This window comes from Lipotes vexillifer, unplaced genomic scaffold (genome assembly GCF_000442215.2).
Source record: "Lipotes vexillifer unplaced genomic scaffold, Lipotes_vexillifer_v1.1 scaffold1179, whole genome shotgun sequence".
In the NCBI taxonomy this organism is placed as follows: domain Eukaryota; kingdom Metazoa; phylum Chordata; class Mammalia; order Artiodactyla; family Lipotidae; genus Lipotes; species Lipotes vexillifer.
This window is the reverse complement of record NW_006783890.1, coordinates 998,985-1,016,193: the sequence shown is the minus strand read 5'-3', so window position 1 is coordinate 1,016,193 and position 17,209 is coordinate 998,985. Positions and strand designations below refer to the sequence as shown.

General features: G+C 35.0%; 2 protein-coding genes across 2 annotated transcripts in view; both read left to right on the top strand.

Moving 5' to 3' along the window:
• The window catches only part of SPAG16 (sperm associated antigen 16), a 906,862-nt gene extending 905,818 nt beyond the window's left edge, over positions 1 to 1,044 (top strand). Inside the window, exon 16 of the mRNA XM_007456417.1 lies at positions 869 to 1,044. Coding sequence (XP_007456479.1) covers positions 869 to 1,044 — 176 coding nt within the window. The remainder of the gene's footprint in view (positions 1 to 868) is intronic.
• Positions 1,045 to 2,476: 1,432 nt separating this feature from the next.
• Positions 2,477 to 17,209, top strand: part of VWC2L (von Willebrand factor C domain containing 2 like) — a 154,486-nt gene continuing 139,753 nt past the window's right edge. Inside the window, exons 1-2 of the mRNA XM_007456415.1 lie at positions 2,477 to 2,515; positions 4,787 to 5,256. Coding sequence (XP_007456477.1) covers positions 4,867 to 5,256 — 390 coding nt within the window. The 5' untranslated portion in view covers positions 2,477 to 2,515; positions 4,787 to 4,866. The remainder of the gene's footprint in view (positions 2,516 to 4,786; positions 5,257 to 17,209) is intronic.

The window sequence follows — 17,209 nt, the reverse complement described above, 5'->3', positions numbered from 1 at the left end:
AAAAAAAAAAAAAAAAAAAAAAAAAAGTATTAGTTAGAATGGGATTGCTGATATGTTTTTCACTTTAAGGAAATTATTAACTCACAAATATATGGTATAAATATTATGACAATACTCTGTTCAGTATTTAGCTCTCTTATGACACAAAATTTTAGTTTAACAGAATTTTGAATTTTAGAGTAAAAAACCTAAGACATCTTTGAAATGGAGGTATTTATTTTCACTTCAACTCCAAAAACAATTTGTTGCGCTAATGAGTACCACAATTTTTAAAGTATAAATGTATATTATTAGTTCTAAGTAGTGATTTAGTATACTAAACAAATTTAAGTATAATAGACAAATTCGTTATAAATTATCCACTGTGTGTGTATATATATATATATATATGTGTGTGTGTGTGTATGTGTATATATGTTTACATGTATATATATATATATATATATATATATATATCTTTGCCTTAGATACATTTTGAATCCTATTTTTTAACACTTTTTTTCAGAAATAATTCACTTGAAAAAAGAAAGCTTCATTGCTTAATTGCTTTCAATCTCATCTTCTCAAAATTATTAATCCCAAATATAAGGAGACTAGCAGGGCATTTGATGACCTCTGCGTATAAAGTAGATAGAGCATTTAAACATTTTATAACTAATCATTGGCATATCTTAATTTTAACTGGAATTATTTCCTATACAGCCAGGAGTTAGTTCATATTTAATGACTGACATCTAACGTAAAATGAATCTGAATTACAGTTGAAACTGTATATTCTGTTGCTTATAAACTGTGACTGCTTGAAATAAAACTTTGATATTCATTCTCTCTCCCTCTTTCTCCCTCCCTCCCTCTTTCTCTTTGTCAGGTCAAGTTTTAGCTCAAGCAAGTGGCAATGGGGTTATCCATTTACTGGATCTTAAATCGGGGCAGATCCACAAATTGATGGGCCACGAGAGTGAGGCTCACACGGTCGTATTTTCTCATGATGGAGAGACTCTGTTTTCTGGAGACTCCGACGGCACCATTCGAACGTGGTCTTGACGGTCAGCGTATCCCACTGTGGAGGGCATTCCCTTTAAGGCTTGAAAATGCCTTGTATAGTCCCAAACCAGTAAATATCTGGTTAAATATGCCAGCAGGTGACATTTACAATTTGCTTTAAAACATGCTTTGGACATATATTTTAGTGCTCATTACTGTTACCAATAAAAAAAAATAACTTTCTGCTCATTTATTTGTGTCTGGGTCGTCTTCTTTCTCCTTTTGATAAGAGTTTCGAGACAGAGCATCTTTGCTAGCAGTTTGGAAGAAACAGCTTTACAATGACGCCTAATGACAGAATAGATGAATTACAGATTGATTTTGAATGTTACAAAACAAACTGCAGGAGAACCAGGCTACTTTTTAAAAAAAAATCAAATCTAAACTGCAGGAAGACCTGAAGTTTAATCATGTAGCAACGGGAAAGTCTTTCTGTAAGCAAAGGGTCAAGTAGAATTGGGGAGCATACATTTTCACAGATTCTTTAACAATGATTACACTTTATCTGTTAATAATAATCAGAGACTGCAGATGGCTTAAGTCTAAATGCTAGGCTCTTCCAGAACTTTCATCTCTGAAGCCCATGGGAGAATGCATTAAGTATAATTACAATAAAAAATGAAAAGAAAAAAAAAAACCATCGTAGTCTCAATGCAAGTAAGTATCTTGCACGTAAAATGCCTTTCCCCCTCCCAATGCATGCATCCACTGTATAAAGTGCGACTGCTTAGAGAACGCTCTAGCCTGGTCCAAAGGAGCAGCTCGGATTTCGACCGAGCTCGGCTCAGAAGCCAGTTGTTGGCGCTGTCCGTGGTGCTGAGGAATTCCCAGCTGCCGGCAGAATGAGCTCCAAATCAGCAGTCTGCAAACTGCTCTCAGTGATGCAGAAACCCAGCTAAAGTTGCTCCTTTCCTTCACGTCCACAGTTAGTATTTTCTGGTGTTTAAGAGGGGATTCAAGCAACATATCGTGGATGATGCTGACGGTATTGCCAGCGGAGTGGGCTTTAAGCTACAGCATGCTGTCGCTGCTTTTGATCCTCAGAGCCTAGCCAAATCACCTCTACTGCCATATCAAACACTGTGTAAGTGAACTCATGTGTGGAGGAGGCGTAATCAGCCGGGAAATTTCATAGAAGGATCTGGGAAAAGGCTAAAAATAAGTTCAACATGATTCTGCTACTGGGGTCTGGATTGCTATAGGACCAGCATTGCTTCTTGCTTTGAATTCTGAAGACAGATCCAAAGCATATTTCTTATGTGTGTCTGCAGTGTTTCTCTCTGGAAGGGCGGGAGACTGCTTCTTGACTGTGTTTTGAAATGGGAGGTAGAATGGATTGCCTTTAATTCAAGCCTGAAAATGTATTCTTTGGATAATTAAAAAGAAACTGCTTTTCTAAAACATATCTGATCTTTTAGTTTGTATTGGTCAATGACCCCCACCACCACCATTTAACCTCCAGAGTGATTAGGTAAGTGTATCTCACGACATGAGTTATGTTTGTTTTCTCAAAGAAATAGATGCAGTCATTTAAAATCATATGTAGCAATATGGGGTGGGGGGAAAGTTTAGCTGGGAAGTGATCCTCAGTTTAGCAATGTTTGCTTACTTATTAAAAAATCTTCAGATAAACATTTTGATTTCTCTAATGTTTCTTCTCTTAAATAAATATTAAACTGCACTAGAGTAGCTTAATTAAGAAGAATGCTCTTGAAAAAAATAACTTTCTTATACTGAAAAGACCTTGTTTTCTCCATGCAGATTTTAAAATATATTTCATATAATAAAAGCATGCTCAATGTTTATATAAAGTAGGTATTACATCCCTATTTTTACCTTTAAGTTTACATTCACCCTAACCTGACACATTAATGCCTACCTGTAGCTTACAAAGAGATCATTTTCTATGTCCTTTTGAAACAGAATGATATGTGTATTTTATATGGCTTATCTTGCATGTATTGACAGATACTAGAAAACTATAAGAAAGCACAATAGGTCCTTTTTCTTCTAAGATAAACTTTCTAAATATGTGGGAAATGCATGCTTTAATTGGAAAATTATGCTTTTTCAGAAGCTTGTATTATGTTTGTGAGCTCTGTAGTAATTTAAGGGAAAAAATGCTTTGTCAAAGGGAGCTTCCAGCTTCTCAAGTAGAATTATAGGTCTGCTTTTTTTTTGTTCTGTCATGACTCACTGTTTTTGACATATTTTAAAAGAAATCCATCTCCTTTATCATTACCTACCCAAAAGGAATTCTAATATTAGAGAGCAGTTTTCTCTTAAAGGAGGTCATGAATATACTCCCTTCCATTTTATTATTACTAGAATTTGCATATCTAACTTAAAATGCAAGTATAATAGTTCTTGAAGTTTTCTAATGCTATCTTTATCTTATTTAAGATTATCTGCATATGTTAGACTAAAAATCGATGGTTTATCATTGCTATTATAATCTGAAAATAAACCAACAAATAACATTTTTAAATGATCTGAAAATGTCCTGTATACAATTTTAGCAATATTGGCATAAAGCCAGCACCATTTAAATAGGCAAATGAACTATTTTACACTTTTCTTATCTATTACTCCCTAAAGTCACAGTTTTCCCAAGGCTTTGTATGAGTTAGTCACTCTGATAATTTAAATAAGAGCCCACTGCTAACACTCCCCACCAAGCACTAATACTAAGTGAAGTGTACAAGAGTCAATAACACCAAATCAATAAGGCATATTTTCTATGAATTGGCAACACCCTATTATTTTTAAGAAACTTCAACAAACAGTTACACTGGCATTTTTGTGCAAATTGCCTAAATGCAAGTATCTTTGGCATGTCAAAAAAGAGTTATGTTTTCAAGAGTGTGTGAATGTCATTTATTTTATACTGAATTAATTCAAGTAGTATTTATTACATGAATATTAGAGTCAAGTTGCTGTAAAAATAATTTACAGATACATCTTTCCTGTCCACTAGGAGCTTACTTCCTGAGTAAAATAAAGGTGTGGACAATACTACAAATAAATTTTTAACAAATCCTTTTCAATACCTGGCATTTTCTTATTTATTATTTAAAGTTTTCTTTCTTTTATTCACTGTGGAATAGTTGTGCTATTTTCCTGCTTAACTATGTTTCAAAATCCAGATTCATGTTCACTTAAACAAGTCACCTATATTGAGACCATTGTTCTCCAATTACGGGCGTAAAGAAGTAGGAAGACCTTTGTAGTAGCTGCATCCAATGATAATTTACATTCAGCTGTTGGTTTCTTCCCTTTCTTTTAGAAGTAGAATGTCTTCTCACTAATCTCTTGAGTTTTCTTTGAGATGATTGTAACATATATACATTCTGTCACTCATTAATCAGTGAATTCAAAGAGAACGTGAATTCAAATATTCTCGAGTTATTTGTAACTATTAGTAAGATCACCCTTTAAGTCTCGGTAAAACCACTTCTTACAATTTAGACAAAGCTAGACCTTTGAAATTCAGAAGGTAAATTTAAGCTGAAGATTCCTAGGCAAAGTAAGTCCATAAAGGACAATTTTAATGCATATATTGCCAAGGATCAACCCTCCAAACTTCATAATAAAGTGTAGATAGTTGCATGAACTTAGTCGATTTGAGGTCTTAGTAGCTTCCAAATAGATCTCAAATAAACATGTTAAGAGCATGGGTTTAAATGAATCTATATTCTCTTTATATATGTCAAATTATTCTTTTTAAATATTTATTTTTCAGCCTACCCCTCTTGTATTCTCATGGAAGGAGCTGAGTATATCTAATATTAGGAGAACATCCAGAATCCTTTGAGGAGGGGGATGGCTCTTCATATTCATGAAGCTTGCATACTTCTGTTGGTCATCCCCGGATTGGTCACCTCTGCTGCCATCAGTCATGAAGACTATCCTGCTGATGAAAGTGACCAGACTTCCAGTAATGACAATCTGATTTTTGATGACTATCGAGGGAAAGGGTGTGTGGATGACAGCGGCTTTGTGTACAAGTTGGGAGAACGATTTTTCCCAGGGCATTCCAACTGTCCATGTGTCTGTGCTCTGGATGGACCTGTTTGTGACCAGCCAGAATGCCCTAAAATTCACCCAAAATGTACTAAAGTGGAACACAATGGATGCTGTCCTGAGTGCAAAGAAGTGAAAAACTCTTGTGAATATCATGGGAAAAATTACAAAATCTTGGAGGAATTTAAGGTATGAGTTACCCTTTTTATTTATTGAATACTAACTTTTTACACCACATACTTAGATTACTACATTAAAATTACAGTTGGAAAAACACAGTGTTAAATTTCTCTTTGATTTACAAAAATACGACTCCAGTTAGCATAAGTACCAGTGTGGTCAACAAATAGGTAATTGGTTTGTTAATCAGTATCTGTAGGGTTTCACAATAACTTTTTCCTTCAGAAGTATTTGGAGCATGTTGCCATCTTTTATTTTTGCCCTTAAACGTTTCTTTGGTGTTATAACAAAATATGTTTTCTGAAGGAAACAACTTTGTTTAAAGGCTATGTGTCCATTAAGTTAATGTTTAAATTTTGTGAGTTTTTGGGTGTGTGTGTGTGGCTTCTTAGCCTGTAGTTGGAGCCATTTAATTATAGTCTAGAATTATCTATTTAGTGTGTGGAAATGCAAGTGCTACAGAGACACACTTCTGAGCTGTGGTCTTTATATTAAGAATATACACTGGACTTACTTGTTGTAGAGCATGGTCCCCATTCTATTCTCTGCTCATTAGATTTTTTTTTTACTTACAGGACCCCAGAGAGAACTGAATTTTTATCATAGTCCCTTGTAAAAGGTAGTAAAAAAGAAAAACAGATTAATTTTTCAGCCTTTTAGCCTCCATGGTATTTCTTAGTCTTTCTTTTATGCTTGTGTCATATTTTCAAGTAACTTGGAATTCACTTTTATCTCTTCTTGGAGTCTCTTTTCTCTAATGGCTAGTTTTAATTAGTGTTTCCTACAGCCAGGTATGAACCCTTAAGGTACAAATTAATATATCAACATGTCCTCAAATGTAATGGCAGTTTGTGCCTTGGAGTTTCTGTCATACGGATGGCTTGATATAAAGATTTTCATTTCACCTAACCAAGTTCTGTGACAAGGTGCTCAGAATCTTGTAGGCAAAAGAAGATATAGCTAGTTTTCACTGAGACTGTTTATGTTTGAGAGAAAAAATGTTCAGTTATTAGCACTGACCCAACTTCCTTCTTTACAAGAATCAAATGGTGGAAGAAGTCAATACGTGGAAAAAGGTTTTAACTGATCATGATCAGAGTACTTCCTGTGTATTGGCAATTCATTGCATTTGGTCTATTCCAAGTTATGGGCTCAAACCAGTTCTAATTTACCCAAGGAACCCATTTATTTTAACTAGATTCCTCAGGACACGAGAGAAATTTTAATGATAATTATCATATTCAACTTTCTTACACATAAGTGTTATTCTAGACTTTTTTTTCACATATTATGATACTTTGTTGCACAATATTGAGAAGAGGCTTGAGAGTCTAGTAAAATTACCATTATTGACATCAAATAATAGTTGAGTGTCATATATTTATTAATGCCTTTCTGGTCTTTAACATCTTGGACATATTTTGATATTAGCTACTTTTACTCTTAGGTTAACAAAAGTAAATGCAAATACTCAACACGTGATTGACTAAATGTGGTTCTAGAATCATGTCACTCTTGTCTAACATGCATATTTATCTAGAGTAGAATGCAAAAAGACATTTTAAGATAGCCTAGCCTAAGCAAAAAGTACCCCAGATAAAATGTGAGATTATTACATATTGATTACCAAATTATATAAAAGAAGAAAAGATACTGACATTTTTTAACTTAGTTCACCACTTAAAATGCTATAGTTTTCCCTGTTTTTATTAGATTTTATTTTATTTCAAAAGTAATAATTATTTTACCATGTCAAATAATAAAGATATATCAAGTTAGTAATTCCTTTACTCCAACTATCTGTCCCTGCTATAGTTAATATTTAATCCGTTGATATGCACAACTTTTTCCCTGACTTTCAATATCATTGATTTTAAATCAATGTGATTTAAAAAAAGAAAACAGATGCCACTTTTTCACAAGGATTTAGTTTTAAGAGCTTTAGAGATCATTAATAAGAATGAAGAACTGAGACCAAGAAAGTTTGTTACCTGTCCAAAACTGTCAAGTTATTTAACCTATTTCTAAATACATTCAAACAAGAAAGCCTATATCAAAGCACTTTGGCTCTAGAGTCAGAAAGACCTGGATTCATATCCCAAATTCATCACTTAGATGTAAGATTTTGGAAGGAGTCCTTAAACTTTTGGAGCCACAGTAGCTTTTGCTACAAAATGGCCATCATGATCATTACTTCTGATGGGAGGAGATGTTGGAAAGATTTTGTGAGATAATTTATATGAAGTTAGCAGTCTTGTGATGACTGGTATACAACAGATATCGAACAAAAGGTTGTTTCACTCCTTCTAAACTCTAATGTCCAGGGATTTACTCTAAATTCTCCATTCCTCCATGTCTTCACCTACATTTTTATGACGGAAGCTCGATTTTAAAAGTCACTCAAGTGAAAGAATTCCAACACCTTTTTTTAAATGTTCTACTTATCTATGTGAACTATGTACGCCTTAGTAAATATCAGCCATCTGATTCTCTTCTAATTTAGTTTCTTGTCTCTTGTAAGCTGATCTTTAAAGCTGTATGCAACTTTCACATAATAATCTTAGCATGTTATTAAGAAGGTTGTATTACAAGATATTTTTACATGTTATATATTCATCCAACAAGCATTTATTGGGCTTTTTGTTATATAAGATACTGTAGATGTACTGTACATACATTAGAAAGTAAGGTATCTAGAAGGCAAAATCTCCACCCACAAGGAAGGCATGAACAACGTGGAGAGAGAAGTGGGGAAAAGGAAGTCTAAAGTATGTGACTGTGAAGGTCAACACCAAGGGATTGTGGTGCCAGAAGCTTATCAACATGGTGTGAGGTTTGGTCAGACAAACTTTCTTTTTCTTCAGGATGGTCACAGATGACCCTGTTCTTAAAAAATTAAAATTTATCCAGGGAGATTAAAGTTCCAAAGAGGAAACTGCTTGAGCAAAATCAGAGATTGGGATGAATAAAACCTGCAAGGAGAGGAGGGAGATGAGAATAACAGGAAGCTGGATCTTACTAAAATGCCATTATAAGGAGAGAGAGGTAAATTTGCATAGCATTTTTGGAACGTGGAAAGAGGAACTTGAGTACTGGGCCAAAATATTTAGATTCAGTCTAAAGAATAACAAGGGACAAAATGCAGGTTGTTATACATAGAGATGACCTAGTTAAATGTTTTTTAAACAAAATGACTTTATAGCCAAGTATATAACTGAATAGAGGTGAAGTGATATTAATGGCTGGGGAGGTGGGACTGTTGCAGAAAACAAAGAATGAGATGACCAGCATGCAAAGAACAGAAACATTCAGGGCAGTCTTGAGGATAAAAATCTAAATTCCCTAGTATAGTCTAGATTCTACTCATCAACCTCTCCAAGGATCTCAAACTCTCAGTGACTTCTCTTCCCTGTGTGCTTGCACATGCTGTCCATACTTTTTCACCATTTATACACACCTGTATAAGTCTTACTAGACTGCTTCAGAATTCCATTTAAATCTCATCTCAACTGCAAAGCCCTCTCTGACTGTCCTACTTATGTATCCTGGGCTGTGTCTCACACCATTATCACAAGGACAATAATCATAGCCAGACACCATTAAGGCCGTTATATGTATTATAGCACATTTCATAATAACACTATGAGGTTACACTTTTCTTAGCACTGTTTTACAGACAAGAAAACTGAAGCACCAAAGTGTAAGCAGCTTGTCCAACACCATATCTAAAGTAGAAGAACTAGGATTCAAACCCAGGCGTCCTGGCTTCAGAATATAAACTCTTCACCACCTTTACCACCTCTGTCACACTGCAGTAATATAAAGTGAAAGGACCTGTCTCTCCCACTGGACAGTGAACCCTTTGAGGCTAGGGGCGGTGTTTTCTTTTTTCTCCTCTGTTCCCAGCCAGCCCCATATAAACCACATAACAGGCATTTAATATATTTTGGTGAACAAAATGAGTCAGGTTATAACTGAACACAGAATAAAAAAAGTTCCTTTAAAATGCCTTAATTTATGTTTATGTATTGACCTCTCTCCATTTTAATTAGAGAAGCATTCAAGCTTCAGGTAAAGAGCGCTCTTGGGACCCCTAAAGATGACACGCATTGTTCATATATTTCCATACTGCTTCCACTTTCTACTCCTTTTCCCCTACCCCTTCCTAACCAATACTCATCTTGCATTGCATCTCCATCCCAAGTGTGGTAATGACCATCCAGTGTTTTAGTTGTGTGGTCTCACTCTATACAGTTACAAAGACATACTGAAGTCCCTACTTCAGTCTTTTCTGATCACTAAATTTAAACCTAAATCACTATGTTGTACACCTGCAACTTACAACATTGTACATCAACGATACCTCAGTAAAAAATAAACATTTAATGTGGTTAAAAAAAATTGATATACATGTGTCACCTGATGGAAAAAATAATGTTATTTATAAACGTTGGGGTTTTTTCAACACTTATTGATGCAAGCTTTGAAAATGGATTTCTCTCTACCCTTTTTGAAAACTCTAAATTTTCCAGTGTTCTGGTAATATTGTATTAAGTTAAAGGTCATTGTATAGTAGATTTTCTCATCTTTCTTTTATGTGTACTCGGGCAAAATGACACTGGAACCTACTTTTTGAGAAATAAGAAGTATAAATAATAAATTACAATCGCATTTCCTACAGAAAAACTTGATTGGAAATGTAGGTTCTATAAGCTTTGGCTCTGTGATAACTATCTCATGCTGCGTTTCTTAGATGGAGAAATAATTTCTAATTTTGCTCAGTATTTTTATAACTCACAGCTAGAATTAGCCATTTTGGATTTTTTTATACTTTAAACCTTGTACTGTTTTAGTTTTATTTCAGACACTGACAGTGGATCAGGTTTCTGGTTTTTATTTTTAATAGGTTCAGTGTGATTATTTTCTCATTTTGCACATTTTGTAAATATGTTATTGCTTTTTTAAAAAAAAAAAAAAACATGTTTTCATGCTGTGGTAAGCTGCCTAGTTTTTGCCCTGAATTTTGGATTTAACATTTAAATCTTGAGGAAAGCAGCAAAGAGGACAGAAAATTAATCACTCAGAGTATTCTGCCAAATCATCACACCCATAAAAAATGTCGATGCCAACTAAGGTTTAGAACTGACTCACTCTTCAATGGGTACATTCATAGGAAGACAGGTTTCCCAACTTTCTCATTAATTTATGCCCCCATCATTAATGTCCAATTAACATTAATGGACATTAAATGTAACATTAAATCTGTAAAAGTGAGTAGAAAGGATTTTTGAATTTAGGACTGGGAGGTTTTTTTTTTTTTATGTCTGTTTGTTTTAATACAGAGAAAAAGAATGGAAAAGTAACACATTCTAGGAACTGATAACCAAATATGTGAAAGAACAGGAAAAAATGGGGGCTGTAAAGAAATCTCAATTGAAGGGACTAATAGTTAACACTTTGCAGAAATACAGCTTATTGTACCCCACCCACTCATCTGCCATGGCACCAGTTTCTATGAGAGGCACAGAAACTAAGATGTTTGTCCTGGACAGAGGGGTACAGAATGCATCTTTCCAGAGGTATGAAGATTGTATGTATGTATGTATTTTAATGCCACCAAATGGAATCAAATGTGTTAGGTCCTGCTGATATATGAGAGGCAAGGCAGTGAAAGTTTCATCCTAACAACTGGAAGGGTTTCTTTTGTTTTATTTTTATTTTTTTATTTTTATTTTTTGACCCTCTGTATTTATTTTAATAACAGAGAAATGGGTGAATTTTAAGAATATGGGTGGGATTTTTAAAGATATTTTTCCCAAGAGAGGATGCTGAAATATGAGAGGCAAGGCAGTGAAAGTTTCATCCTAACAACTGGAAGGGTTTCTTTTGTTTTATTTTTATTTTTTTATTTTTATTTTTTGACCCTCTGTATTTATTTTAATAACAGAGAAATGGGTGAATTTTAAGAATATGGGTGGGATTTTTAAAGATATTTTTCCCAAGAGAGGATATACAAGTTCTCAACAAATGATTAATGGAACAAACAGGGGCATTTGTAAGATTTCATCCAAAGAATGTTCTAGAAAACATCATAATTTCATACAAGAAAGATAATTGAGGTCTTTGCTGGGAGATTGAAAAGACTAATTCCACAATCACTGACTCTGCAAAATGCAGTTTCTGTTTTGCAGAACATGCTGTAGTTTTTAATACTGAAACTGCCTTTGAGTGAATTCAAGAATGGCTTCTCCTTTCAAGTAGCTACAAAATAACAGAGATTAAGTAATCTTAATCAGTAATGACGGTTGCTCCTCTGAAGCTCAGCCCTCAGCCTGTACAACAAACAAGCTCAAAGTGGATAATTCTCAATGGGGAACATCCATCTTTGTATATAACTAAGGAGCCTCTGCTCAATTTGTATAATGTCTGAACAGTTTCAAAGATTAGAAGTCAATTTTGTTGAAACTTTATAAATTTCCTCAAACCTTTCTCTTTCTTTTTATATTGTCCTCACTTGACATGTTTTAATTCTACAAAACTACATTAAATCTAGAAAATAGACGAGATTTTTGAAATAATTTTTCAAAAGCTCCGATGAGAACTGGAAATGACCCTCAACACTTTTTTAAATGAGGGATTAGAATTGTAGGAATAAGTGCCTTCCAAGTTAACCCCTGAAGGGATGAAATAGTCTGAAAAAGTCACTTGCTTTAAATTTTAAGAGACTTGATGATCAGCTGGCCCTTTGATTAGTTATATATAGACTCACCCACTGATTTTTATCACTGTCCTTCATATGGCAAGATGCTGCCGTTAATGGTGATAACTGTGTGATAAGCATGACTACAGAGATTTGTGTATGGGCTTCTGTTCCCTGGGCACACCAGGAGATTGGTGTTTGATCTGCGGCCACATCTGGGATTTGCGGAGCTTATCACTGCTAGTGACTACCTCACACTTGAGGTCAGTCATGAGCTGTTTGTAGACTTTGCTGTCCATTCCTTACTGACTCTCCAATACTGTGAGAAGATGAACCTGAAAAGAGAGTGACCTGGTAGTCTCCCCTCCAAACTTTAATTGTACAAGCTTCTGAATATGTCAGAAATTTGCTTATTTTTCATTGTGGTTTTACTCACCAAAACACATAATTAGTCAATGGTGTGATACTAACAAGCATGTTTTTTTCTATCTTATTTCATAAATTAGGTCTACATATTTTGTGCAAATTTTGTGTATTAATCTATATACAGTCTAAATTGAAATTGCTTCATACATGAGTTGTATGTGTATGTGTGTGAAATTTGAGGGAGCTGGGAAATGTTCTTACTTTAAGAAAATCTTTTTCTACTCCTCCTTATTCTCCATGACAATATTTTTGTTTTGTTTTGTTTTCCTATAGCTTGATTTATATATCAGGCAGTGTGTTTTATGAAGGACAGCACAAGAAAAAACTATTCGTCTATTTTTTAGTTGTATTTTGCCAAGCTTTCGAGGAAGAGCTTGAAGCAAATAACTAGAGGCGATTTGAAGTGATCAGTGGGTTTGCTTATCCAGGTGATCTTTCTCAAGCCTTAGTCATTATTAATTGGGGACTTGCTTATTTTAGTCTGTACTTTGGACTATTAATCCACTGACTAGCATCAGTAATCTCAGTCTCACATATCACCAGTGTTGATTTCCTTGCTTCCAGCCTGCCATACAGCACATCACAATAAAGCCATCTTTGTAAGAATTTAATGACACCATGAAAAGAGTGAATAAAGTACTAAAGTGACAAAAAAATGCATTTATGTCCTGAAAAAGCTTTTAGATATTATTTTATGACTGTATAAATTTGTTTAAAGTGGATACAAATCCACTGAACACAACTCTTAATTTCCTCCCTATTACGTCATGAGACCATGAACAAAACTCAAATAATTTTAATCCCTCTATCTATAGGATGGATACAATAATGTCATCATATGTCTTATGAAGAATTAATAGTATTGGGAATTATAAAATTAAAGTATTGCATATCAATTTATAATGAACAATTCTGACTGCTCAAAAGTTTGTGTTGTTTTATTTTAATTAAACATTACTTGGTTGGGATTTTGAAATCATTTTGTTTTAATATTGACCCTTGACTATGATTGTTATTTCTTGGCATGGGATTGGATTTCTAGTATCTGAGTTTATACAAGGCAAGCATTTATAAAAGGCAAGCATTATGGGTTGTTGTTTTTAATCTAAGTCCTTCCTACTCTTAAGAGCTGACAACAGAATTTTGGATATGGAAAAGAACTTTGAACTTATTTTACAGATGGTAAAACAAAGACCAACAGAAACTTAGTAAAAACACCACAATGGCTGGCATAGCTTACTATTTGCAAAGGCAATATAAATATATTTCTTTCCTGTGGTCTTTTATCTACATTTTAAGCCTTCAGGTTTAATGCTCACTTGCATCTTCCTTTCCAATAAATACATTGGATGCAAACATTTATTTCATCCAATTGTCTATAGAAATGTGATATCAGGACCTAGCTCCATGACAACCCAGAGTTACAAGTAGACAAGAACAATAAAATATTGCCATATCTAAAATCTGTCTTTGATACAGATAGAGGACAATTTGCAAAAGGAGCCTAAGTTTACAAAGGCTCTAATAAAAAGAGGATCTTTTGTCTAAAAATGAAAAATTCTGTAATTAAACCAAACGATATAGGCCAAAATAAAATTATATTACACTACCTACTTATTTTCACAGAGACTATACTAGGAAGTAACAAAGGAACTAAATTAGCTGCTCTTGCCATATAGTTGATTTTAGGAACTGAGGACCTGTGTTCTTGATCTTTTTCACTCTGCAAACTCCCACCTCTCACTACATGACAGGAATGGAGTACGAAAAATGGATGGAGTGTACAAAAATCTCTAGTTTCATGGCATTAGAACAAAGGGATATCCCTAAACTGGCATATGATCAGTATCATCTAAGGCAAGAATGCTGCAAAAATTCACATCCCTTGACCTCTCTCTCTTCAATGCCAACAATGCCAACTGAAAATGATTTAAATTTATATTTTTCTAAAGTTTCCCAGATTATTCTAATGATCAGCTGGAATTTTAGTAAGGATTTCTTATTTTTTTTCATGGTCAAGTAAATTTGAGAAATGATGCATCCTTTACTATCTCTTGGAAATGTGCAGTGCTTGAATGTATATATTAATATACACTAACAGTGCTTGAACATTTTTTAAAGCTTTGAGAGTCAGTATGTACACAGCTCAACAGCTAAGAGCTCAACAGTATGGTGAAAACTGTATTTTACAGTAGGTTCTACCACTTACCAGCTAACTGACCTAGGCACACATTACTTTACCTCTTATGTCTTAGTGCAGACATCTCTAAAATAGAGATAATAGTAAAAACTACTTGGAACACAATAAGGGATTCATAAAAGTTATCTGACATTTTTACTACTATTACTACTTACCTGTATTTAAGTCCAGTATTTCACAGATTTATGTAACAGCAGAATACTTTTTCTCTGAACATCTATTAACAACTTAAAGTTCATAAGCATTCAATGAAACAGTTTAAGAAGTATTTTGTTGATGACCAAGATCATCCTTTATTCCTTTATCTGACTCCGATGGGCAGTTAATGATAAAAATCTGTATATCTCAGCTTATCTTTTATTGCCTGGTCCTTTTTAAAGTTTCCAAAATTGCAGTGAATGTGGTTATTTATGGTAATTTATTAATTTGTGTTACATAAAACAATTTAAATGAACAATGACTTATTCAAAATAATAACGATGACGCCAGTTACATATAACCAAAAATCTAAGACGGGGGTCAGCACACTACAATCCATTAGCCAAATTCAGCTCACCACCTGTTTTTATAAGTACAGTTTTATTGGAAAATAGCAATGCTTATTCATTATGTATTGTGCATAGTGGCTTTCAGGCTGCAATCCAGCCCTGAGTAGTTGCTCCAGAGATTACATGACCCAAATAGGTCAAAAATATTTACTGTCTGGTTTTCTGTAGAAAAAGTTTGCCAACTTTTGATCTACGATCAAATTCTTTTTCTTCCCTTTCTACTTCCCTCAAATTGTACTTTCATGTAACCCGCATTCTTCAAAGTTACAAATTCTTTGGGGACTGTTAGGTGTAGGTTTCACTTCATTTGTAGGTGGTCTCGGGGATCTTTCCATGTGTGTAAATCTTCAAAGGCATCTAAATTTGCCTATTTTAAATGTATTATACATACTTAACAGCAGACACGTTAAGTCTCTTTGCACTTCTGTCTCCAGGGAGTACGGCTTTGCTCTTTGCATTGATGTATAATAATAACTTCCCACTTACTCGGATGGAAATAGATAAGCAAAGATGACATTCTCGGATGAAATAGATAAGCAAAGATGATAAAAATGTCTTATATTTTGATATCCCATTTGCTCTCCTTTGACAGTGTGACAAGTAGGTATTTTTCATTTAGTGTAATATAATAGATATATTATTATATTAATAAATGAAAATATGTATATTGTCTGCTCACTTATTAAGTTCACTAACATCTTTTCAAGTCAACTTATATAATCCATGGCTTGATTCCATTAGATGTCCTAAATGTCTCTGACATGTAGAGAGGTGATAGGTCTTGGGGGTGTGTACAAAAATGTATAAGACCCTCAAGGTACGCCTAGTCTATCAAAATGAATAACACAGGTACTACTAATAGCAGATGGCGTGGGCTGATTGCTCTAGGAACTCATATGAAGAAAGAAATAATTCAGTCTGAAGAGCTTAGGAGGATTCTAAGAGTGAGGATTTCAGTGCACTGAAAACATTGTAGACAAAACAGGAAAATTGGCAAAAGTCAATGGAAAGCACGTTCAGAGAAAAGTGAGTTAACCCAAGTGGCCAGAGCAGAGGGTATAGAGAAGATAAAAAGTGAGAGATAAGAGAGAGAAGAGAGGGGCTTCCCTGGTGGCGCAGTGGTTGAGAATCTGCCTGCTAATGCAGGGAACACGGGTTCGAGCCCTGGTCTGGGAAGATCCCACATGCCACGGAGCAACTGGGCCCGTGAGCCACAACTACTGAGCCTGCGCGTCTGGAGCCTGTGCTCCGCAACAAGAGAGGCCGCGAGAGTGAGAGGCCCGCGCACCGCGATGAAGAGTGGCCCCCGCTTGCCACAACTAGAGAAAGCCCTCGCACAGAAACGAAGACCCAACACAGCCATAAATAAATAAATAAAGCAAACTGTCAACAAGTAAAAATAAACACAATTATTAAAAAAAAAAAAAAAAAGAGAGAAGAGAGTGTGGCACCCACTCACAATGTGGATGCCAGGTTCAGGAGCTTCAGGCAAAGCCTGGACCAAGTGGAAAATTACCAAATGGCTTGGGTCAGGGAAGTGACACAACCAGATTTGTGCCTGAGGGAAATACAAATAATTGTTGACAATTTTATGAAATATTTTGCATCTTTGTTCCTTCATTGAATGATTTAGTTCTAAGATATTTTTATTCTTATTTTATAAACAAGAAGGGAGGCTTCTGACTCTAATTCTAACGCTCCATTACACCTGCCCAGATTCCATGAGTATACTGTGGACACTATGAAAGAAATGTGATAGAGATGGCTTATTTTTCATTTGAGTGAGCACATCCTATATTCTGGAATACCTGTTCAATTATCACTCTGAAATATTTCATGTTAAGTCTCATATCTTTCTGACGGAAATGTAGTGCACTGCTAACAGAGAAATTCTTTGCCTGCTCCACGTTTTACATGGCTCAATTGGCTTCACTTAAAAAGCTCCCATGGCGGGCTTCCCTGGTGGCGCAGTGGTTGAGAGTCCGCCTGCCGATGCAGGGGAAACGGGTTCGTGCCCCGGTCTGGGAAGATCCCACGTGCCGCGGAGCGGCTGCGCCCGTGAGCCATGGCCGCTGAGCCTGTGCGTCC